Below are 24,307 nucleotides of genomic sequence, written 5' to 3' on the forward strand. Positions count from 1 at the left end.
TATGGTAGCCTACTGATGCCCTTGTCAGAGCCATAAACAAAAGACAATTCAAACTGGCCTTCTACCCTGAGCTTTACGCTTGCCTGGGATATTTTTCTTTTCAGCTGTTATAAGGAAATTTGTTCTCCAAAACTGGTGGGAAAAGAGAACTCACTAGACAACATTTAAAAAGTCACCTTTATCTAAAAGTCAAATATCATTAAATGATCAGGCAGTTTGAAGTACACATTACACACAACATAAACAACTATAAACTGACTGTTTTAGCCTTTTTAGTTAATACAGAGTTAAGTGTTGGCACAAGTATATCCTAATCTTGTTTTTAAGTTACACTAAATAGAACTCTCTCTAGCTGCAGGATCAAACTGGAATAAAGAAGATAGAATAGATAGAATATTCTCAGTATCATGAGTTAGGCAAATATGAATTCCTCAAAAAAATCCAAAATCAAAATTATGTGTACCTGCAAGATTAGACTTGCTCACAGAGGAAAGAAAAGAGTTAAAATAAAATCAAAGTATTTGTCGCACTATTCTTCCAGACCCATTGAATGCAAGGTCTTAATAATGTTTTGGGGGAAAAATAGGCTTCTATATCCTAATGTAAGTTTTACTGAGATATAAAGGCCTAACCATTTAAAAAACAACAAAAGTAAGAATTTACAAATCCTTACCTTGTTCATTGTTTCCTCCATTAAGCAAGAGTTCATCATTTTGCCTTTTCAATTCTGTTATATATTTAAAGGCTTGGTCCAGGATCATATTCTTGCTCTGCCAAAGAAAATTAACCATTTAAAAGTTTCACTGATGGGCAAGAAACTTGCCAGAAGAAATATAAAGCTTTGTCTGTATCATGTATGTGTCTTTTCAATATTTAAAACAGGTACCATATTTAAAAGCTTCTGCTGTTCATTTTTAATTTATTAAATATTTACTGGGCATTTCCTATGTGTCAGGCTCTATTCTAGGCACTAGGGATGTAATAGTAAAACAGACAAAGTCTCGGCCCTTGAAAAATACACACACAGATATGAAAAAATCAGTTGGTGATAAGATTACATGTGCATACATAAATGAAGAAAATAAAGCAGGGTAAGGAGGGGGTTACACTGATGATGGAGGTTACTCTGCACAATGGACTGAATGTTTGTTTCCCATTAAAAATCATATATTGAAAACTGTATCCCCAATGTGATCATATTTGGAAGTAGGGCCTTTGGGAGGTAATTAGGTCATGATGGTGGAGTGCTCATGATTGGATTTGTGCCCTTACAAGAAGAGACAAGAATGATCTCTCTCCACCACACTAGGACATAACCAGGAAGGAGGCCCTCACTAAGAACAGAGGGCTGGTGCCTCGATCTTAGACTTTCCAGCCTCCAGAACCATGAAATACATTTCTGTTATTTAATTCACCCAGTTTATTGTATTTCTGTTATAGCGGCCTAAACTTAGACACTCTGCTACAGTGTTTTGTTTTTGTTTTTGTTTTTTGGGTTTTTTTTGGAGACAAAGTCTCACTATGTCACCCTTAGTAGAGTACCGTGGCGTCACATTTCACAGCAACCTCCAACTCCTGGGCTTAAGCGATTCTCTTGTCTCAGCCTCCCAAGTAAATGGGACTACAGGTGCCCACCACAACACCCGGCTATTTTGTTGTTGTTGTTGCAGCTGTCGTTGTTTAGCTGGCCCAGGCTGAGTTCGAACCCGCCAGCCTCGGTGCATGTGGCCGGCGTCATAACCACTGTGCTACAGGCTCCGAGCCTGCTACAGTGTTTTTTAATATGGAAGCTAAGAAAAGGACCCTCAGCAAAAAGTAAAGGAAGTAAAAGGAAGCATGCCCCGTGGATATCTGAAGAAAGAGGCTCCACATATAAAGATTAGAAAGGCATAGAGCCTCAGACAGGGAATGGAATTTTTGAGGAACATAAGGAGATGAGTGGTGCTAAAGTGAAGTATACAGGGAAAGACTGGTGGAAGAGGCTGAGAGGGCCTTTAAGACCATGTAAAGATTTTGGGTTTTTTTGTTTTGTTTTCGAGACAGAGTCTCATTTTGTCACCCTTGGTAGCATGCCATGGCGTCACAGCTCACAGCAACCTCAAGCTCTTGGGCTTAAGCAATTCTCTTGCCTCAGCCTCCCCAGTATCTGGGACTACAGGCACCCACCACAACACTCAGGTATTTTTTTGTTGTTGTTGTTTAGCAGGCCTGGGCCACGTTCAAACCTGCCAGCCCCAGTGTATGTGGTTGGTGCCTGAGCCACTGAGCTATGGGCACTGAGCCCATGTCAAGATTTTGAATTTTCATGCTATTCTTTGCTCTGTTCACCCCAACTACAAATTATTCTAAATATAAGTCAAGAAAGAAATGTTACTTGATTGCATTTGGTGCAATATAGTCTACTCCAGTATAGTCTACTCCTAAGCTTTTTTCAGAAAGATTGTATTTTATGATTATATGAATCAACAATTTTTTAAATCAAAACCATATCCATATGGCAAAAATATATAAATTTTGTTAAGGACTATATGCCAAAAAGTACTATTCTTTTTTGCTTTAGTTCTCCAGACCCTGTTCCAGAGGTAACCACCATAAAGTGACTTGCATATCCTTCCAGAAATGCCCTAGGTTAATCCATGCGTATATAGATCTTAAAAAAAAAAAAAAAGAAAAAAGATAGAGAAAAGGATGCTATAAACAAAATGTTGCATTTTTTAAATTTAAAATATATCTTAGAGATACTTCCACACAGCATTTAGATATCTATATTATTATTATTATTATTTTGCAGTTTTTGGCCGTGGCTGGGTTTGATACCATCACCTCTAACATATGGGGCTGGTGCCCTACTCCTTTGAGCTACAGGTGCTGCCCTCTATCTTATTATTTTTAATGACTATATTTATTTTATTTGCCTTTTTTTTTTTTTGAGACAGAGGTTGTACCCTCGGGTTGAGTGCCATGGCATCATAGCTCACAGCAATCTCAAACTTTTGGGTTCAAGTGATCCTCTTGCCTCAGCCCCCCAGGTAGCTGGGACTACAGTTGTCTGCCACAATGTCTATTTTTTAGAGACAAGATCTTACTCTTGCTCAGGCTGGTCTGAACTCCTAAGTTCAGGTAACCCACCCGCTCCTAGCACAGAGTGCTAGGATTACAGGTGTGAGACACCATGCCTGCCCCTGCCATTTTATTATTGATAAATATTAAAGTCACTTAACAATCATTCTGGTTTTTATTCTCTAACTATTAAAAATGTTACAGTGACTATTTAACTTCTACTCCAGTATCTTTATTATTAAATATCTTCAGTACTCTGCAGGTAGCACTATCCATCTAGAAATCACTGTGATTTAGCACCTTATTAACCAAGTTATAGTTCTGGGTTCCTTACACTGAGTCCCAACAAAGACCTAATACATAAACCCAGTAAACACTTTACTTTTAAGAGAAAAAAAAAATACTGTCATTTTCTAAAATAAGAATCTAAACAAAGGCAGAGACTGATGATGTCCAGCCACCCGCCCCTCTACTGGAGACAGGCAGAACACATAAAAATAGGAAGAAAGTCTTAGGCCGTTCTGCTCTGCGAGCCACATACAGACTCCTTCACTCATTCTAGGACACCAGGCAGTGAAATGGTTAGGGTTTTCTTTCTTCAGGGAAACTTGGAGAAACAAAGCCAAGAGCAGAAAAATAAGATTTTATTGGGCAAAAACACAAATCAGAAGACATAGTGTGCTGCTGTGTTAGGGGAAAAAAAGTACATTTTTAAAAGGATGAAAAACACATTTATGGAAGTCTAAGTCCACTCTGTAGGGGAGAGTGAAAAGAAACTGAAGTGTAAGGGTGCTAATGCTGCGAAGCACCAGCAACTAGAGCAGGTGGGGTGACGTATGAGGTTAAAATTGAGGGGACTAGTTGAAAGACTCTTAATAAAGCAATGATAAGAACCACCATAGGATAATGCAACACAGTACATATCCTATGCAGCTGGATGATTTTCCTTTCCTGTTCCAACTGCAGGGGAGACATTTATTTTCCGTGAAATCTGAACCAGAGACTTCCAGCTTCAGGAAGAACTGGCATAAAAGTAGACAAAATAAGACTCCTGAATGAAAACAGGGAGTCCAGTAAACACAGGGAGTCGAGTAAAACTCTTAACTACTAAAACATGAGACTCTTTAGCCCCCATCCCTGATCAGCCCCCAGAATAACGGCAAGCAGGCTTCTACTCCTGTTCCCACCATCCCTATTCTGAGATAGGAGATGGATAGATTCTTCTCTGGAAAAAAATTTATTTACCCCTCAAAAGAAAAAAACTATAAATTCTGATATTTTTAAGTTCCTTAACAAAACCAGCAAACCATCTAATCCTGCAACACTGAGAGCCACCAAGAGCTAAGGCTATTCAATTATCTTTTTAAAGCCTCATTCTCAAGTATGAAGAAACAGCCACATCACTAAACATGTAAGGAAAGCCTCCAAAAAGGAAGACAAAAATATCACAACAAAAGGGGGGTGGGGGGGGAATCAGAGGAAACAAAAACAGAAAATTGAAGAAAACTTTAGGAAAAATCTAAATAACAATCAAAGATGAGAAGATTATATCCATAAACATATGGTATGAAGAGTCACAAACAGAGAATAAGAAAAAAAGACTCTTGGAAATTAAAGATAGGAAAGCTGAAATTAAAAACAGAAGAGTCAGAAGAGACCAAGCAGCCGAGATTGAAAGGACAGAAGTTCTCAGAAGTAAAGTCTCAAAGGGAAAATGGAAACTACACGGTACATTTAGCCACATAGAAAACTGCACTAAGAGACTGTTGAAAATGTGGGAAAAATTAAAGATAAGTATATAGAAAATTAAGCAAATGAAAAACTATATGGCAATTATTTACCCCCAAAACCCAAAAGTTACAAATGAAATAATATAGTATACTCTTTGGTTTAACCATGAACAATATTTACAGAACCTTAACAACATAAAAATTGAATGCCAATTTTAACCAAAAGCTGTGATAGAATTGTATTGGAAGGATCAGAGAAGGGGAAGTCAGGAGAAAAGCATAATAGGAAATTGGTAGATAATATCTAAAATGGAAAAATCGCCATTGTCTTAGGAAACAAAAAGTACATTTTTAAAAGTGGGCATAGTGGCCACTGTAATTCCAGAACTTCAGGAGACCAAGGCAGGAAAATCACTTGAGGCCAGGAGTTTGAGAGCAGCCTGAGCAAGAGGGCAAGACCACATCTTTAACAAAAATATTCAAAAGTATAAAAATTAGGCCAGGCGTAGTGCCTCACACCTGTAATCCTAGCACTCTGCAAGGCTGAGGCAGCTGGACTGCTTGAGCTCAGGAGTTCAAGACCAGCCTAAGCAAGAGCAAGACCAGTCTCTACTAAAAACAGAAAAACTAGCCAGGCATCATGGCAGGTGCCTATAGTACCAGCTACCCTGGAGGCTGAGGGAGAAGGATCTCTTGAGCCCAAGAGTTTGAGGTTGCTGTGAGCTACCATGATGCTATGGCACTTACCCAGGGTAACAGTGAGATTCTATCTCAAAAAAAAAAAAAAAAAATAGAATAAAAATTAGCCAGGTATGGTGGTAAATGCCTGTTGCTGCTCAGGAGACTGCAGCAGATAGCTTGAACACAGGAATTCAAGGTTACGGTGAGCTATGATCATGACAATGATCATAATAAATAAATAATAAAATGGAAAAATTACGATATAGCAACATAAGAATGTTATTTAGAAATTAACAGTAAAAAAATCAAAAGAAACAGTGGAGAATGTTGCCTCTGGCAAGCAGGTAGGAGATTAATGTTTGTTGTTCTAGCTTTTTTGTGCTATTTGCTATGTGCAATATTAATTTTTGCATATATTAATCAAAAATTAACAAAAAAGATTATTACAAATTATGATATCTCATTACACTGGAATACATATTAGATAACCATTAAAAAAAATAAGCTATATGAGGAGTAGAATCTACAACCAAATGTTCACTGTGTACGAGTGAAAGCGACAATCAGGTTATAAAACAGCACTGGATATGCATATCCAGTATATAGTATATCCATGTATATATATCCTTCATATTATACACACTCACACACACACACATGAAGATTCTTAAAGCAACTCCTGAAAAGATGTGCAACAACACTGAGAGTGGTTATGACTTGGGAATAATAAATAACAAAAAAAAATATTTATTTATTTATTTATTTTTTTTTTTTTGAGAAACTGTCTCACTTTGTTTTCCTTGGTAGAGTACCATGGCATTACAGCTCACAAGCAACTTCAAATTCTTGGGTTCAAGCGGTCCTTTTGCCTCAGGCTCCTGAGTAGCCGGGACTATAGGCACCTGCCACACGCTTGGCATGGCCTTCCAGAGAGCTAGGATTATAGGAGTGAGCTACCATATCCAGCCTTAAAATTTATTTTTTAAATGTTTTTATGTCTTCTATATTGTTTCAATTTTTTTCTTTTGTTTTGTTTTCAGCGAGTGTGCTTTATCCTCATTATGAAAAAAAATAAAAAGCTATCTTCATTCGGGAAAACCTTCACACTTGAAGCTGAGATTTTAAGTACTAGATGAGGTTGATAGGGTACACAGAATAAATTAAAGAAGTTATCCTTGGAAGATTCTAGTTAAGAATTTAAAGCAAATAAAGAAATGTCTGATAAATAAAGTGGCATATATATAAACATAATCCTGGGATTAATTTAGCAATTGAAGAGAAAACTCAATTTAAGAGTCTAGAAATTACATGGCACATTTAACCATATAGAACTAGAGGTCAGGTGCGGTGGCTCACACTGGTAATCCTAGCACTCTGGGAGGCTGAGGCTAGTGGATTGCCTGAGCTCACCAGTTCGAGACCAGCCTGAGCAAGAGTGAGACCCCCCCTCCCACCTCTAAAAACAGCCAGGCGTTGTGGCAGGTGCATGTAGTCCCAGCTCTTGGGAAGCTGAGGCAAAAGAATCACTTGAGCCTAAGAGTTTGAGGTTGCTATGAACAACAATGCCACGGCACTCTACCGGGGGCAACAAAGTGAGACTCTTCTCAAAAAAACAAAAACTGTACTAGAGATTATTGGAAACATGGGAAAAATTAAAACAAGTATATAGAAAATGAAGCAGGCCAGGCATGGTAGCTAATGCCTGTAATCCTAGCACTCTGGGAGGCCAAGGTGGGAAGATCTCTTAAGCCCAGGGTGGGAAGATCTCTTAAGCCCAGGGTTCAAGCCCGGCCTGAGCAAGAGTGAGACCCCATGTCTAATAAAAATAGAAAAATTAGCTGGGGATTTTGGTGGGTGCCTGTAGTCCCAACTACTCAAGAGGCTGAGGGAGGGGGATTGCTTAAGCCTAGGAGTTTGAGGTTGCTGTAAGCTAGAGGTTGATGCCACAGCACTTTCGCCTGGGCAACAGTGTCTCAAAAATGAAGAAGAAGAAAACAGAAAATGAAGCAAATGATAAATGAGGCAATTAGTAACTGCAAAAAAACCATAAATGGCAGGAAACAAAAGTAATCATTTTAAGTACCAAAACAACTTAGAGATTGTCTGTTCACAACTAATGAATAAAAGTATGAATGGACTTCTTACCTGCTTCAGGGCAGGAGAACATGGGATCAGCTCTCCTATTCTGTTTATCCCAGCATTGATTTTCTTCTTTCTGTGCCTCTCCACTAGATAGGGGGAAAATCCATTTATCAAACCTTATACTACTCTGCCAAAATGCCCCATTCTCTCTTGGTAAAAAAATTTTAGGTATCCAACATTATCTAAAGACAAATAACTATAACAAGTAAATGAGATTTCTAAAAATGTTATATTTTAAGTCTAGTGTTATACATAGCAATATAGGCAAATACGTGTATTAGTATTTTAAACAATACTATTGATAATAATTAAATTCAAATTATAAACAAACAAGAATTACTAACATTGCATTCGGCCATCATTTTATTATAGTTTAAGTATTTACTAGAGATTTTAATGATAGCCAGATTTAAAGAACCTACTAACAAGCTGAACTATTAAAAAGCTACCTGTTTATGGCAAATGGACAAATGAGACCTACCTAGGGAGATTAAAGAACGTTAAAACACTTTTAGGATGACTAGAAGGACTTTATGGAATTGAAATCAGCTTTTAGTTATGACTTAAAATAGACAAGAAAAGGCATTGGTTGGTTTTCTCTATAGGATATGGACTCTCCACTTTGGCCACATAGGATCTTTCCCATCTATGAAATTGGATACTTGACAACTTCTCAATCAACTGCGAAATGTTCCAGGCTTAAGTGCCACAACTTTAGAAGGGATAAAAGGATACAAGAGATTATATAAATAATTTCTATAAGACAAGGGTCTTATCTATTTTCTGTTAGAAAGTTTTCTAGGCCAGGCCCAGTGGCTCACACCTGTAATCCTAGCATTCTTGGAAGGCCAAGGAACCAGCCTGAACAAGAGTGAAACCCCATCTCTAGTCAAAATAAAAAAACTAGCCAGGTGTTATGGCAGGTACCTGAAGTCCCAGCTTTTGGAGGCTGAGGCAGGAGAATGGCTTAAACCCAGGAGTTTGACGTTGCTGTGAGCTAGGCTTATGCCAGGGCACTCTAGCCTGAGGTTAGAGTGAGACTCTGTCCCGGGGAAAAAAAAAAAAGGTAAATTTTCTAAAACATTCCTTTTTAACAAAGGATCACAGTGTTTCTAAAAAAATGATCTTTCAGATTACAGCATGAGCAGAACTGCTTTGTAAAATGTATACTTTTTGCTTCATGATCTAGTAATAAAGGCAACCTTTTTAATGACACCTAATTAGTCTGTTAGTAAGTTATGGTAAGGACATACCTATGGCACCATGTGATGGGTGATCCTAATAAAAAAGATTTAGCACTCTGCCAAAAAAGGTCACATTTATACATGCAAGGAAAGCAAAGCAACAAACTGTGGCTTACCTTTCCTCTGAATAATAATAACATGTGTTATCTAAGAGCAGATTTTTTTTTTTCTTGATACAGAGTCTGACTCAGTTGCCCTGCGTAGAGTTCCATGTAAGAACAGATTTTTTAATGTGTAGAGGATAAAAAAACAAGTCAGCTTTTTACCCCTAGTGATAAATAAGTCTCTAAGGCAATAAATTCCTCATTCTGGAAAACATCAAATCCCACCAGCATTCAATACATCAGTTTATTTTATTTCTTTATTATGTTATTTTTTATTTTATTATTATTATTTTTTTTTTTTGAGACAGAGTCTCAAGCTGTTGCCCTGGGTAGAGTATCATGACATCATAGCTCACATCAACCTCCAACTCCTGGGCTCAAATGATCCTTTTGCCTCAGTTTTTCTATTTTTAGTAGAGATGAGGTCTCGCTTTTTGTTCAGGCTGGTCTTGAACCCATGAGCTGAAACTATCCATCGGCCTCAGCCTCCCAGAGTGCTAGGATTATAGGCACGAGCCAGCCAACACATCTGTTTATAAATAAAATTTTTCCAAGGACCTTTTCCTTAGGGAAAGGAAGATATCATTTATAGAGCTATAGAAATTAATATCTAAAGTAATATTTTAGATCTGAATGTAGTTCTTGATGGAAAATAAAATGTTAAACCATGTGCCAAATTAAAAATGCATGTACAATTATTTCTATATATGTTTATTTGCTTTTAACCTATATTTTCAGTACTAGAGATAAAATCAAATATTTATTTCCTACATTTCTTCCTATTCTCAAGAACTCCACAACTTAAGACCTGCTGTTCACCTCCTACCTACACCGGATGCAGCCAGCCCCCTCTGGAATTTCTGCAAAGACACATATCCTTCATTCTATTTAGGAGTAATAGATCTGGACTACTATGGTGGTGAAATCACGTAAAACACTCGCTCCATAAATGTATTAATCTCTTATTATCTACATAGACTACAAATCAGAAGTTGATAAGCAAACAAGCCATTTATTTTCATGAGACTCGGGGAATAATCTGTCAAAAACGATAAAGAAACATTTTCCTAAAACATAACAAATAATGGTTCTATGCTTATAACATAAAACTTATATAGTCAACTGCAGAATAATTTCATTTTGAATTTTTAAAAAATGCTAACAAGTAAAATTTAAATTGTTGTTTCTACCTGCATTGTGTGTCTCCCGGTTTTTCTTCCTGAAAGAAAAAGTGTAGATAAAAGGTAGCACAAAAATAATGGGAAAGCATGCTCACCACTTTATATTTTGAGAATCATAAAAATGAATGTTACAAATTGGTACATGTTACATCAATAAGAAATCATCTGAAGAAAAATTTTCTTAATACATATTATGGTATAAAAATTTAAAAGCAGGTACCACAATATAAATTTAGAAATCACAACTTCTGGAAGTAACTACAACTCTCTATTCTTCCACACCTAGAGTTGTAGGTTAGGAAGTGAAGCAGTCACTGAAACTCTACATTATTTGGCAAAGTAATTTAACTGCTAGTAAGTTCATAAAGTGATATGCCAAGTAGGTGACTTCGGATGTTTGTCCTGGATGTGGGTGTATAGGAGAGAAAAGCAACAGCAGAGAGTAGCTTTGTAATCTCCAGGGAGAAAAATCTGGCAGCAAACAGCACCCATTCCCTGAAAGTGGGCATTTGAACTCTCCTGTACATTTGTGTACCTTAGACTGTATAAATTCTTAAATTTTCATGAAAGCAAGTGTACTAAAAACATTGATTTTCCCTGTCATGCATAATTACCCAATACATTGGCATTCTCTAATAGCTATTTGATAAGAAAAGAGAATAGTGATTTTAATATTAGCAAAAGCATTGGCTGTGCAAATCTAAGCAGAAACAGTACCCAAAATGCTGGAAGAGAGTTTATACAAAGAACAAGTAGTAATACTGTGCTGATATGCATATTGGTATTAATGGATTGCGATGTCACAAAATGTCCATTCAAACTGACTACAGCCTAAATGAACTTAGGATATCCAAAACTAATACCATAATATAAGTAAAACTGTCATAAAAAACTAAACATTTAGCCTAGATTTGGAAAAACCAAATAATTAAATTACTGATCGTCATTTTTACTTGTTATATTGCTAGCAGAATAAGGAGGACAGGTAAATCTTAGCCTCATACCCCTTCCAGTAAATCTTTTTATATTTATCCACACATATTTCTGAAGAGTAATCATTTTCTAGGCATACACATGAATGTTCCCTAAGGATGACATATTTAGCAAAATAGGAACTAATTATGTTTCTTATTTTCCCAGAATACATTAATTTTGTACTATGCATACATACCTATGCTGCTTTTTTGTAGGAGTCTCATTCTCTGTCATTTCTGGCATGGTTACAGTGATAGGAACCTATAAAAAGATGGAAAGTCACATCAAGAAGTTAAGTCATTCTAGAATCTTAGAAAAATTGATCAATAGCAATTTGATTTGAATACCAAAATGCAAAAAAATATGACATTGATAAAGCACTGGATTAGGGGTGGGGAGAGAAAGAAGTATAAGAAAATAGGACAAAAATATTATAACTAGCAAACATAGAACATGGTGAATGTGAAATATGAGGTATAGCCAGAAAGAGCTTAAGAAGATTGGGGCAGAGAAAGATCACTGCAGGCCTGAAAATCAAGAAAAGTTCAAAGGGAATGTAAATTTGAGCAAGACCTGGAAAAACAGGTAGAACATACTTGACCTGGGAAAGTGTGTTCTTTGTTCATGATACTGAAGTGTTCTACAAAATTTGAACTAGAACAATGGTTCCCCCTCTCTGAACACAGAAAAATAACCAGAGATGACAAGTGTAAAACATGTAATAATATTCCATACGTGAAGAAAAAGCATTCATTTATTCACTCATGTATTGGTATTTCTTTAACTTCAAACTACTAGAAGGCTCATGTTATCCTTTGAGAATCATTAAAATCTTCGCATGAAAATCCTATTTGTATTTAAAAGGTCAGGATATGAAAAAAATGTATGTACTTTTGGGAAATATACACATTATATGGAAAAATCCTGAAAGCAAACACATTAATACATTAATGGTAGTTATCTAAGGTCAACAATGTTATATAGGCAATTTCTTTCTCATCTCTGATTTTCAAAAATTTCATAATGAAAACTGTAATGCTTTTAAATCCCTAGGACTTACAATCTTTCAAAAAGAAGTCTACTAAGTTGGAATACCTGGTCTGGTACAGTAGGAGGTACAAGCATGGTTTCCCAATTTTTTCTCTCGAGAGAAAGAAGGCACAAGTATGGAATCCGAAGTCAGAAAGCATGAGTTTAAAATCTGGTTCTGACATTTTTTTTTTTTTTTTTTTGTAGAGACAGAGTTTCACTTTATGGCCCTCGGTAGAATGCCGTGGCATCACACAGCTCACAGCAACCTCCAACTTCTGGGCTTAGGCGATTCTCCTGCCTCAGCCTCCCGAGTAGCTGGGACTACAGGCGCCTCCCACAACGCCTGGCTATGGTTCTGACATTTTCTACATGTCAGGCAAATTCTATAACCTCTCAGAACCTCAGATGGTTCGTCTACAGCACAGACCATAATAGCAATATCTACAGTATTGGGTTGTTTGAGAAGGAAGTGAAATTATGTGCAGGGACAACACAGTACTACAGTGCCCGGCTGTGGCAAGAACTTAATGAACGTTAGCTATAGGTTTTAATAAGGTATTTCAGGTTACCCTTAGCCCTAGAAAGGAGGGGGAAATGTCCTGGGAAATATGTGGAAGTGAATGCAGGCAAAGGGATTACAGCAAGCACTAACTCAAGCAGCCTGTGGAGAAAGCAGCCTATGGAGAAATGTGTGGTCAAGGCCCATTTCCAGCAACTTATTTCTATTCCACCTTCTCACTAACACTAATGAAGGCACCTACTGGCTAAAAGCAATGGACTCACATTCAGTGTCCATATAATAATGATGCAGGACATGTCATTAAATAAATAAACAATTCCTGTCACCTTTCTCAGCCAAGGGCTTGCAGAGTTTCTTCACTTTTGATTCCTGGCTTCCAATGCCTCCTGTTTCTGATCCAAATCTACCATCTTCTGCCGGAAGATGGTTTAGAGGTTATATTTTCTTCTTACTACAGGAGAGAAAAAGCAATGAATGTTTATAGTCACTACATACCCATTAGCAAGCAGCACATTGAACAAGGGCTGACAACCTGTAGCAGGTAGGCAGATTTTTAGCGGTATGTAGGATGGCCTCCTCATCACTTCAAAACAAATGGAAGGCCGGGCACAGTGGCTCACATCTATAATCCTAGCACTTGGGAGGCCAAGGCGGTGGATTACCTGAGCTCACAGGTTCGAGACCAGTCTGAGGCACAGGGAGACCTCGTCTCTAAAAATAGCCAGGTGGGCACATGTAGTCTCAGCTACTTGGAAGGCGGAGGCAACGAGAAGCGCTTAAGCCCAGGAGTTTGAGGTTGTTGTGAGCTAATGATGCCATAGCACTCTACCAAAGATGACAAAGTGAGACTCTGTCTCAAAAGGAAAAAAAAGGAAAAGACAATAAATGCAGTTGCTTTCAAAAGTCACTTTCTAGTTGGTTACCCATGCCCCAGTTCCCTAAAGATGATTCCCTCCTTTCTCTTAAGCATACTCATTGCTCACTGATTACTCCAACTCATCCACCCAGATATGTTTTCAATTCTAAAATTATTTTTCCTTCAATTTTGGTAATACATGGTATAATAGACTTTGGAGACTCAGGAGGGGAAAGGCTGGGAGGTGGTGAGGAATTAAAAATTACCCATTGGGTACAATGTGCACCATTCACATCACAGGTATACTGAAAGGCCCAACTTCAGCACTGTACAATTCTTTCAGGCATCAAAAAACTACTTGTACCTCCTAAATCTATTGAAATTTTAACAATAGGAAAATAAGTAATAATATAAAATTATCCTTCCTTCATTCCAGACTGAACAAGTGAGAAGTCTGGGAAGAGCCCAGGAATTTGGATTTTCAACAAGCTCCTTGGGTCATTTTTCTTTTCTTTTTCTAGTACAAAAACTTTGAAAAACTTATCTCTACTTTAGGGCAATGTTTCCCAAACACCCCTGATGATGAGAATTACCCAGAAACATTTGTTTAAAAATACAAATTCTTGCCCAACCCAGACCAAGTGAATCAGTCTCTCAGGGAGGAATTCCAATCTCAAAGAGAGGGGGCTAACGGGGGAAGGACACAATTCTAAGAAGGACTTCACCTAACAAATGCCATCAGTGTAACCTAACTCTTTGTACCCTCAATGAATCACAAACAATAAAAAAAAGGGGGGGGGGGCTAAAATTGAATGAGTGTCCCAGGTGACTCTTATAAGGAAAATTTGGGAACATGGGCAGGTATCTTTAATTGGTGAAATTTCAAACATCTGACCAATACCTTAGTTCCAGTCTTTTCCCTATAACACTTTGAAAATCTGTAGATAATTAGATAATTTTATGTTATAATTAAGATACATGAAGTAAAAGTTCTAATCATCTAACATGAACTAGAGGCCTATCACATAAGTAAACACATTCATTGCACTTGGGTAAAAGCCAGGAATTTAACTGAAAAAGGAATAAAACTGCAAATCAAAATCATCTACTTCGCCAAATGCAACTATGAATAACCATATCAAACCACATTAAAAAAAATATTGAAACCACATATAATGGCTCATGCCTGTAATCTTAGCACTCTGGGAGGCCAAGACAGGAGGATCCCTTAAGCTCAGGAGTTCAAGACCGGCCTTACCTGGGCGCAGTGGCTCATGCCCGTAATCCGAGCACTCTGGGAGACCAAGGCAGGTGGATCACCCGAGCTCTCAAGTTCGAGACCAGCCTGAGCTAGAGCAAGACCTCATCTCTAAAAATAGTTGGGTGTTGTGGCAAGTACCTGTAGTCCCAGCTACTCAGCAGGCTGAGGCAAGAGAATCTCTTGAGCCTGAGAGTTTGAGGTTACTGTGAGCTGTGATGGCTACAGCACTCTACTGAGGGCAACGAAGTGAGACTCTGTCTCAAAAAAAAAAAAAAAAAAAATGACCAGCTTGAGCAAGAGTAAGACCCCCATCTCTACAAAACATAGAAAAATTAGTTGGTCATGTTGGTGAATGCCTGTAGTCCCAGTTACTTGAGGGGCTGAAGCAAGAGGATCACTGGAGCCCAGAAGTTTGAGGTTGCAGTGAGCTATGGTGACACCACTACGTAACTCTACCCCTTGCAACAGAGTGATACCTTGTCTCAAAAAAAAAAAAAAAGTTAATCTCAATTTCTCCAGAATGATAGCATATGGTACCATTTTGCACTCTGACCCACAAGGTAGGACAATTTTGATTGTCCCACATCCTCACTAACATTTGTTATTGTTAGCCTATTGTTTTTTTTTTTTTTTTTAAGACAGAGTCTCACTATATCACCCTTTGTAGAGTGCCATAGAGTCACAGCTCACAGCAACCTCTAACTCTTGGGCTTAAGCAATTCTCTTGCCTCAGCCTCCCAAGTAGCTGGGACTACAGGCAACCACCACAACACCCAGCTATTTGTTGTTGTTGTTGTCAATGTTGTTTAGCGGGCCCTGGCCAGGTTCGAACCCACCAGCCCCAGTGTATGTGGCCGGTGCCCTAACCAATGAGCTATAGGAAGTAAGCCATTGTTAGCCTATTAATTTTAGCCATTCTGGTAGGTATATGATGGCATCTCATAATTTAATTTGCATTTTCTAGATAACCAATGATATTGAATACTTTTTATATGCATATTGAGGCCACTTATAGATATTCTTTTGTTCATATCTTTTGCCAATTGTTAATTGGGCTGTTTATCTTTTTATTGTTGATTTACACACAGTTTTTATATATTCTGAGTTCTTTTTTTTTTTTGCAGTTTTTGGCCAGGGCTGGGTTTGAACCCGCCACCTCTGGCATATGGGGCCGGCGCCCTACTCCTTTGAGCCACAGGTGTCGCCCTATTCTGAGTTCTTTATGTCTTCTAGATACCTGTCCTTTACCTACAATACTGAAATATATTTTATAAATGTTTTCTCCCATTATGGGAAAAAATGTGGCCTGCCTCTTCATTTTCTTTTTCTTTTTATTAGCCTGAACACAGGAGGAACCTATTCATTTTCTTAATTGCATCTATTGGTGGAAAAAAATATCAATTTTTTTCTTTTATAATTATTATTCTCTGTATCCTATCCAGAAAAACCTTTATCTATCCCCAAGATATTGTTTTATGATTGCCTCTACAAAGTTCACAGTTTAAACTATTATATTTAGGTCAACAATCCATATTACATATGGCAAGAAGTAGGAGTCTCAGTTCATTTTTTTCCCCATAGGCATATTTAGTTATTCCAACACCATCAGTTAGAAAGATTTCTTTTTTCTATTTTTTTTGAGACAGAGTCTTACTCTGTTGCCCTGGGTAGAGTGCTATGGTGTCATAGCTCACAGCAACCTCAAACTCTTGGGCTCAGGTGATCCTCTTGCCTCAGTCTCCCAAGTAGTTGGGACTATAGGTAGTCACCACAACACCTGGTTAATTTTTCTCTTTTTAGTAGAGACGGGGTTGCATTCTTGCTCAGGCTGGTCTCCAACTCCTGAGCTCAAGCAATACACCCTCCTTGGCTTCCCAGAATGCTAGGATTATAGGTATGAGCCACTAAAAATATGCATTTCTAACAAGCTCCCAGTTGATTCTAATGCACCCTAAAGTCTGAGAAGTATTACATTACTTTAATACTCCTTCCTCTAAAACTTAGCACATGCTGAGGAGCTCACAAATTAAGGTTCATATGGAAGGACCAGTGCATTTTCTTTCTTTTTTGGCCGGGGCTGGGTTTGGACCCGCCACCTCTGGCATATGGGGCCAGCGCCCTACTCCTTTGAGCCGCAGATGCCTCCCACCAGTGAATTTAAAATGAGAAAATCTGGGCTCTAATTCTAGATTTGCTACTCAATAACTGGGTATCATTTTATGTATCTATCTATCTATCTATTGTTTAGAACAAGAGTCTTACTATATTGCCCAGGCTGGTCTTGAACTCCTGATTTAAGCAATCTACCCACCTCACATTTCTGAAAAGCTGAGAATACAGTGACATACCACCACACCTAGTAGTATCCTTTTATTTATCAGGACCTAAGTTTCTCCATGTGTAAAATAAAAAGAGAACTAGACTCAGTCATTCAAGTATAGAGTAAGTGCACACATTGTCCTAGGAATTGCAGATATAAAGATGTATAAGGCCTGTCTGCCCTCAATAAGAACACAGGCTAGATCAGAGCTAACCAAAAGAACTTCGTGTGTAATAATAGAAATATCCTATATCTGCACTGCTCAATATAATCGACACTAGTGAAATGGGCCTGAAATATGGTGAAACCACAGAGCTAAACTTTTTTTTTTTTTGTAGAGACAGAGTCTCACTTTATGGCCCTCGGTAGAGTGCCGTGGCCTCACACAGCTCACAGCAACCTCCAACTCCTGGGCTTAAGCGATTCTCTTGCCTCAGCCTCCTGAGTAGCTGGGACTACAGGCGCCTGCCACAATGCCTGGCTATTTTTTGGTTGCAGTTTGGCCGGGGCCGGGTTTGAACCCGCCACCCTCGGTATATGGGGCCGGCACCTTACCGACTGAGCCACAGGTGCTGCCCCCAGAGCTAAACTTTTAATTGTATATAATTTTAAGTTATTTATATTTCAACTTAAATAGCTATACATGGCCAATGGCTACATTAGTCCCCTACACCAGGTCTAAGTGGACTCAGCTTTGTTGCAACTGTCTCTAAATTATCCTCCCCAACATGGGGAGGGAGCAGAGTGGATGTTCTGGTGTGCCCCATGACTAGGAGCCAAGCAGCCCTCCCTTCTATGGGGAATTTGAGCCAAACAAGTGCTACAATACCACCTCAGAAGCCATATGATGACTGCTTCTGGGAGACCTGGGCAGGGGATAGCCCTGACTACCCAGTGGCACAACCCCTGACACCCCTATGCTGCCACTTGCCCCTCAGCTTTGCCCACAAGGTTCTTGTGCTGCCACTTGCCCTGTAGCTCAGTCTCCATGGTCCCCACTCTACCATTCAACCTAGCAGCCCAACCCACACAGCTCTTGTGCTGCCTTCAGCCTGTAGCCCCAGAACCAAAGCTCCCACCGCCCTGGTTCAACCTGCTGGTGGCTTCACCCTTGAGGCCCAGGCCTAGAAGATCTGAACCCAAGATTCCAGCACTGCTGCAGGACCACACATGGATCTATCCTTAAAGATCCATGCTGCTATAGAGCCCCACAGGGCCAGCTCTGAGGCCTCACTGATCTGCCCCCAGAGGCTTCAGCACCACTGCTATGCCTCACAGACCCTGCTCTGAAGCTCCCTGCTACCATCAGTCCCTCCCATTCATGAGATGAGAGCTCTACCAGTCTCAGCAGCCCCACCTGTAAAATTCCTACCAGCAACTAGTGGAAACCACCCCCCTGGTTCAATGCTTTGCCAGGAACTCACTAGCCTCAAGCTACCATCACACATAGACCTGGTTGGAGTAAATGTCCACAGCCCAAATACCCACAATCATTGCCTATATAGCCTGGTCCTGCTACCACCATCCCCTCTGCTTGGAGACCACAGCAGAGCAATCTTCCCCCAATGTTTGCCTCCATGGAGAGGGTTTCACCCAGTCCCCAACCTGAACTTCCAACAGCAGCCTGGGGAACAACCCAGCGTTCTGTGGGAAGATCATTCAGCAAGTCCTGGACTTGATCATCCAGTCAGTCCATAGCTTGGACTATGACAATCACAGGGGAGTAGGACAATGCAGAACCGCTGCATGACAGGCTCTCAGTGTACCTGCTCCTCCCCTAGTGGGTCAATCTTCCAGAGCAGGTCACAAAAGTACTGTGTAGGGACCTCTCCTGCTAAGAAAGAGTTCCCAGCAAGAAGGACGGGTGTGCTGCAAATCAATCTATGCTGAACTGAGAAAAGAGGAGTCAGATAAGAAGAAACAACCAAAAGAACTCTGGCAACAAGAGAAAATAAGCTAGTTCAATGCTCCAAAGGAATCACTATGGATCTACTGCAATGAATCTCAGCAAAAGGAAACTGTCAAATGATGGATGGCAAAAATGAATGGGACTGAAGAGAAAACCAACACAAAGAAGTCAAAAAAAGAGAAAAATCTCAAGACATTGATAAAAAAATGAAAAAGTCACCAATGAACTAGAAAACAACAACAACAAAAAAGATACAGTAGAACCTAAAGAAATGAAAGAACCATTTAGGGAATTTCAAAATATAGCAGAAAGCTCCAACAACAGGTTAACTCAAGCAGAAGAAACAATCCCAAGGCTTACAGACAAGACTCTCAAGATAACCCAGTCAAAAATCAAAGAAAAATAATAAAGAATGAAGAATCACTCAGAGAAACAGGGGACTATGTGAAGCAAACAATACATAAATTATGGCATCCTTGAGGGAGAAGAAGAAAAAACAAAAACCATGAAAAATCTATTTGAGCAAATTATTGAGGAAAAGTTCCCTGATATCACTGGAGATTTAGATATCCCGATACAAGATGATCATTAAACAGAAATATTCATAGCAAGTAGAACATCTCCAAAACATGGAGTCATCAACTTGGCCAATGTCAAAATGAAGGAGAAAACAACTAACTTAACAAAAGAAAAGCCACCAGGCTAACAGTAGACTTCTCAGTGGAAACCTTACAAGCAGAAAGGATTAGGGCCCTATTTTTAGTATTCTTAACCAGAACAACTGCCAGCTAAAAATTTTATACCCTGCAAAACTAAGTTTCATAAATGATGTAGAAATAAAGACTTTCTAGAGAAGCAAATACTATAGGAATTTGTCACTACTTAGACCTGCCCTACAGGAAAGACTCCAAAATGTGTTATACGTGGAGCATCACAATAGATACCCACCAGTGTAAAAAACACCTAAAAATGAAAAGCTCACAGCTCTTAAAAACAATAGCACAAAGGAAAAACAAAATAACAATGTATCATCTAACATGAGGAAGAGAAGTGTACCCTATGTATCAGTATATTAACAATCGGCCAGGCACAGTAACAGGGCTCATCTCTATAATCCTAGCACCCAGGGAGGCTGAGGCAAGTGGACTGCTTGAGCTCAGGAGTTTGAGACCAGCCTAAGCAAGAGTGAGACCCCATCTCTATTAAAAATAGAAAAATCGGCTGGGCATTGTGGCCAGTGCCTGTAGTCCCAGCTACTTGGGAGGCTGAGGCAAGATGATCACTTGAGCCCAAGGATTTGAGGTTGCTGTGAGATGAGATGATGCCACAGCACTCTATCCAGGGTGACCGAGTGAGACTCTCTCTCTCAAAAAAAAAAAAAACAAAAGAAAACCTATTAACAATGAATGTTAACAGTCTTAATGCCCTGCTCCCAATTAAAAGACAAAAACTGGGTGAATGAATGAAAACAACACAACCCAAGACCGAGTAACAGCTTCCCTGCAACTGGGCACGGTGAGTCTGAGGAGATAAGACTCCAGACATCTCTGGCTGGTGAGATCTGCCTATAATCATCCCTTTGAGGATACAGGGAGTCAGCAAGGGACTTCTGGACCCCAAGAGGAGGACAAAAGCAGTGGGAAACTGGCAAGTGGTTGCGTGTGTTCGATCGACCTAATCACGCTGGCAACCGTGAGTACAAGCGCAGTGAGACTGCAAACCGGAAAGGCCTTACCTGTGAACTGTTTCGGTGTTTTTGGACTTGACACTCAGTTGAACTGCCTTGGGGAGAGCTTAGGCAGGAGTGCAGAGAACTTTGGGCATTGTTTGGGGCCCCAGACAGAGCCACTGAGCTGGGCTGCAGAGAGCCATTATGTGAGAGAACTGCCCCGGCAAGCTCCGCGCTCAGGGTCCCAGAGCAGGCGGGACCTAGTAACCTAGCAACTGAGCAGCCTAAAGGCAGGGACTGAGCTGCCCTACAGCCTTAACCATTAGGAGCAGAGTGAGCAGGTTTTGGCACACTGGAGGCTCGGGCTGTTGCCCTGGGTAGAATGCCGTGGTGTCACAGCCCATACCAACCTCAAATTCCTGGGCTAGGTGCTGCCTGGATCTCCATAAGATCTGTGCCACGACCCCGCACCAACTGGGCCTCCGCATGCCCTGACCAGGAACTGTGGGAGCCGTGCAACCCTGCGTCCTCCCTCTTGTGTCCTCCCAGCCTCCACACTGGCCCACTCATCCGGCCAGGGATACTAGTAGCTGCGCACACTCTGGAGCCCTCCCTGCCTCTACACAGAGCCCTTCTGGCCAGAGACTGCTGAAGCCTTGGGCTCTCTGTCCCAAAGTCACTGGGTGCCAGGCACTCCCAGAACTGTGCGCACCACCTCCCGCCCTGTTGCTGGATCCGGGTGTGTCACACACCGGAGCTGCTTCCACAACCAGAACTCCCTAGCTGGAGCAGCCCCAGAGGAACTACACAGGGTCACTCCCTACAAAGATCAAGCAACAATAGAGTGATCCCACTGATATCCAATCTTGGAGAGACACCTCCCCAACTCTGAGAAGGCCAGAGGCAACGGTGAAAAACAATCATGAGGCGAAATCAACAGAAAAACTCTGGCAATATGAATAATCAGAGTAGATCAACCCCCCAAGGATCAATGGGGCAGACACAGCACAAGATCCCATGCACAAACAAATAGCTGAGATGTCAGAAATTGAATTCAGAATCTGGATAGCAAATAAGATTGAATTAGAACTCCAGCAGTAACCCAAAAGATTTCTCAAGAATTCAACAAATTCAAAGACCAAATGACCAAAGATTTTGACACATTGAGACAAGAAGTTGCATCCCTCAAAGATCTGAGAAACACAGTAGAATCCCTCAGTAACAGAATGGAGCAAGCAGAAGAAAGGATTTCTGACATTGAAGACAAAGCTTGCAAACGCTCCCAAACTCTCAAAGAGGATGAGAAATGGAGGGCAAAAACAGATCACTCTCTCAGAGAGCTCTGGGATAATTCGAAGAAAACCAATAGTCGTCTTATAGGGACCCCCGAAAGTGACGAAGTGGCTTCACAAGGCACAGAGTCTCTTCTCCATGAGATTATGAAGGACAACTTTCCAGACATGCCAAGAGATTTTGAAATTCAGATAGCAGACAGTTTCAGAACTCCAGCACAACTCAACCCAAATAAGACATCCCTCAGACACATCATAATCAATTTCACTAAAGTTAATATGAAGGAGAAAATTCTGAAAGCTGCCAGATGAAAGAAAACCATTACCTAGAAGGGGAAGAATATTAGAATAACTGCACATCTCTCTGCTGAAACCTTTCAAGCTAGAAGAGGATGGTCATCAACTTTTAATCTCCAAAAACAAAGTAACTTTCAACCCAGGATTCTATACCCAGCTAAAATGAGTTTCTTTTATGATGGAGAAATTAAATACTTCAATGACATTCACATGTTGAAGAAATCTGCGATAACTAAACCAGCTCTCCAGGATATTCTCAGACCTATCCTCCATAAAGACCAGAGTAATCCTCCACCACAAAAGTAAACTCACCCAGAAAATTTTGATCAAATTCCAACTTCCACAGTTGCAAAAGGATTAAAAATGTCCACTGGACTCTCGAAAGGCTTATCAATATTCTCAATTAATGTGAATGGTTTAAACTGTCCTCTAAAGAGGCACAGGTTGGCTGACAGGATACAAAAATTCAAGCCAGATATCTGCTGCCTACAAGAATCGCATCTTACATTAAAAGACAAATATAGACTCAAGGTGAAAGGATGGTCATCTATATTCCAGGCAAATGAATAGCAGAAAAAAGCAGGCGTTGCAATCCTGTTCGCAGACGCAATAGGCTTTAAACAAACATAAATAATTAAGGATAAGGATGGACACTTCATATTCGTTAAAGGTAATACGCAGTATGATGAGATCACTATTATTAATATTTACGCACCCAACCACAACCAACCTCAATTTATAAGAGAAACTCTAACAGACATGAGCAACTCAATTTCCTCCACTTCCATAGTAGTTGGAGATTTTAACACCCCTTTAGCAGTGCTGGATGGATCCTCCAAAAAGAAGCTAAGCAAAGAAATTTTAGATTTAAACTCAACCATTCAACATCTGGACTTAACGGACATCTACAGAACATTTTCCATCCCAACAAAACTGAATTCACATTCTTCGCATCAGCCCACGGAACATACTGCAAAATCGACCACATCCTAGGCCACAAATCTAACCTCAGCAAATTTAAAAAAATAGAAATTATTCCTTGCATCTTCTCAGACCATCATGGAATAAGTGTTGAACTCAGTAACAACAGGAACCTGCACACCCATACAAAAACATGGTAGCTAAACAACTTTATGCTGAAGGATAGATGGGTTATAGACAAGATTAAGAAGGAAATCACCATATTTTTGGAACTAAACAACAATCAAGACACGAATTAGCAGAACTTCTGCGATACTGCAAAGGCCGTCGTAAGAGGGAAATTTATAGCACTGCAAGCCTTCCTCAAGAAAACGGAAAGAGAGGAAGTTAATAACCTAATGGGACATCTCAAGCAACTGGAGAAGGAAGAACACTCCAACCCCATACAAAGCAGAAGAAAAGAAATAACCAAAATCAGAGCAGAACAAAATGAAACTGAAAACAAAAGAATTATACAATAGATCAATAAATCCAAAAGTTGGTTTTTTGAAAAGATGAATAAAATAGATAAACCCTTGGCCAATCTAACCAGGAAAAAAAGAGTAAAATCTCTAATTTCATCAATCAGAAATGGTAACGATGAAATAACAACAGACCCCTCAGAAATTCAAAAAATTCTTAATGAATACTACAAGAAACTCTGCTCTTAGAAATACGAAAATCTGAAAGAAATAGACCAATACTTGGAAGTACGCCACCTACCAAGACTTAGCCAGAACGAAGTGGAAATGTTGAACAGGCCTATATCAAGTTCTGAAATAGCATCAACTATACAAAATCTCCCTAAAAAGAAAAGCCCAGGACCAGATGGTTTTACGTCAGAATTCTACCAAACCTTTAAAGAAGAACTAGTACCTATACTATTAAACCTCTTCCAAAATATAGAAAAAGAAGGAATATTACCCAACACATTCTATGAAGCAAACATCACCTTGATCCCCAAACCAGGGAAAGACCCAACAAGAAAAGAAAATTATAGACCAATATCACTAATGAATATTGATCCAAAAATACTCAACAAGATCCTAATGAACAGAATCCAACAACACATCA

The 24,307-nt window shown here is 39.6% G+C and overlaps 1 protein-coding gene across 2 annotated transcripts in view; it reads right to left on the reverse strand.

Annotated features, from left to right (window-relative positions):
- Positions 1-24,307, reverse strand: part of USF3 (upstream transcription factor family member 3) — a 77,000-nt gene that overhangs the window by 15,365 nt on the left and 37,328 nt on the right. The window contains exons 2-6 of one of the 2 annotated variants that reach the window (XM_053565458.1): positions 12,996-13,120; positions 11,314-11,378; positions 10,152-10,180; positions 7,617-7,699; positions 674-770 (exon numbers count right to left, since the gene is read on the reverse strand). In XM_053565458.1, the coding sequence (XP_053421433.1) occupies positions 674-770; positions 7,617-7,699; positions 10,152-10,180; positions 11,314-11,360 (256 nt within the window). In that variant the 5' untranslated portion in view covers positions 11,361-11,378; positions 12,996-13,120. Of the gene's footprint in view, positions 1-673; positions 771-7,616; positions 7,700-10,151; positions 10,181-11,313; positions 11,379-12,995; positions 13,121-24,307 lie in introns of those variants that run through there. The other variant, XM_053565459.1, reaches the window with a different exon arrangement.

Source organism: Nycticebus coucang, chromosome 16 (assembly GCF_027406575.1).
Source record: "Nycticebus coucang isolate mNycCou1 chromosome 16, mNycCou1.pri, whole genome shotgun sequence".
Classification (NCBI taxonomy): Eukaryota; Metazoa; Chordata; class Mammalia; order Primates; family Lorisidae; genus Nycticebus; species Nycticebus coucang.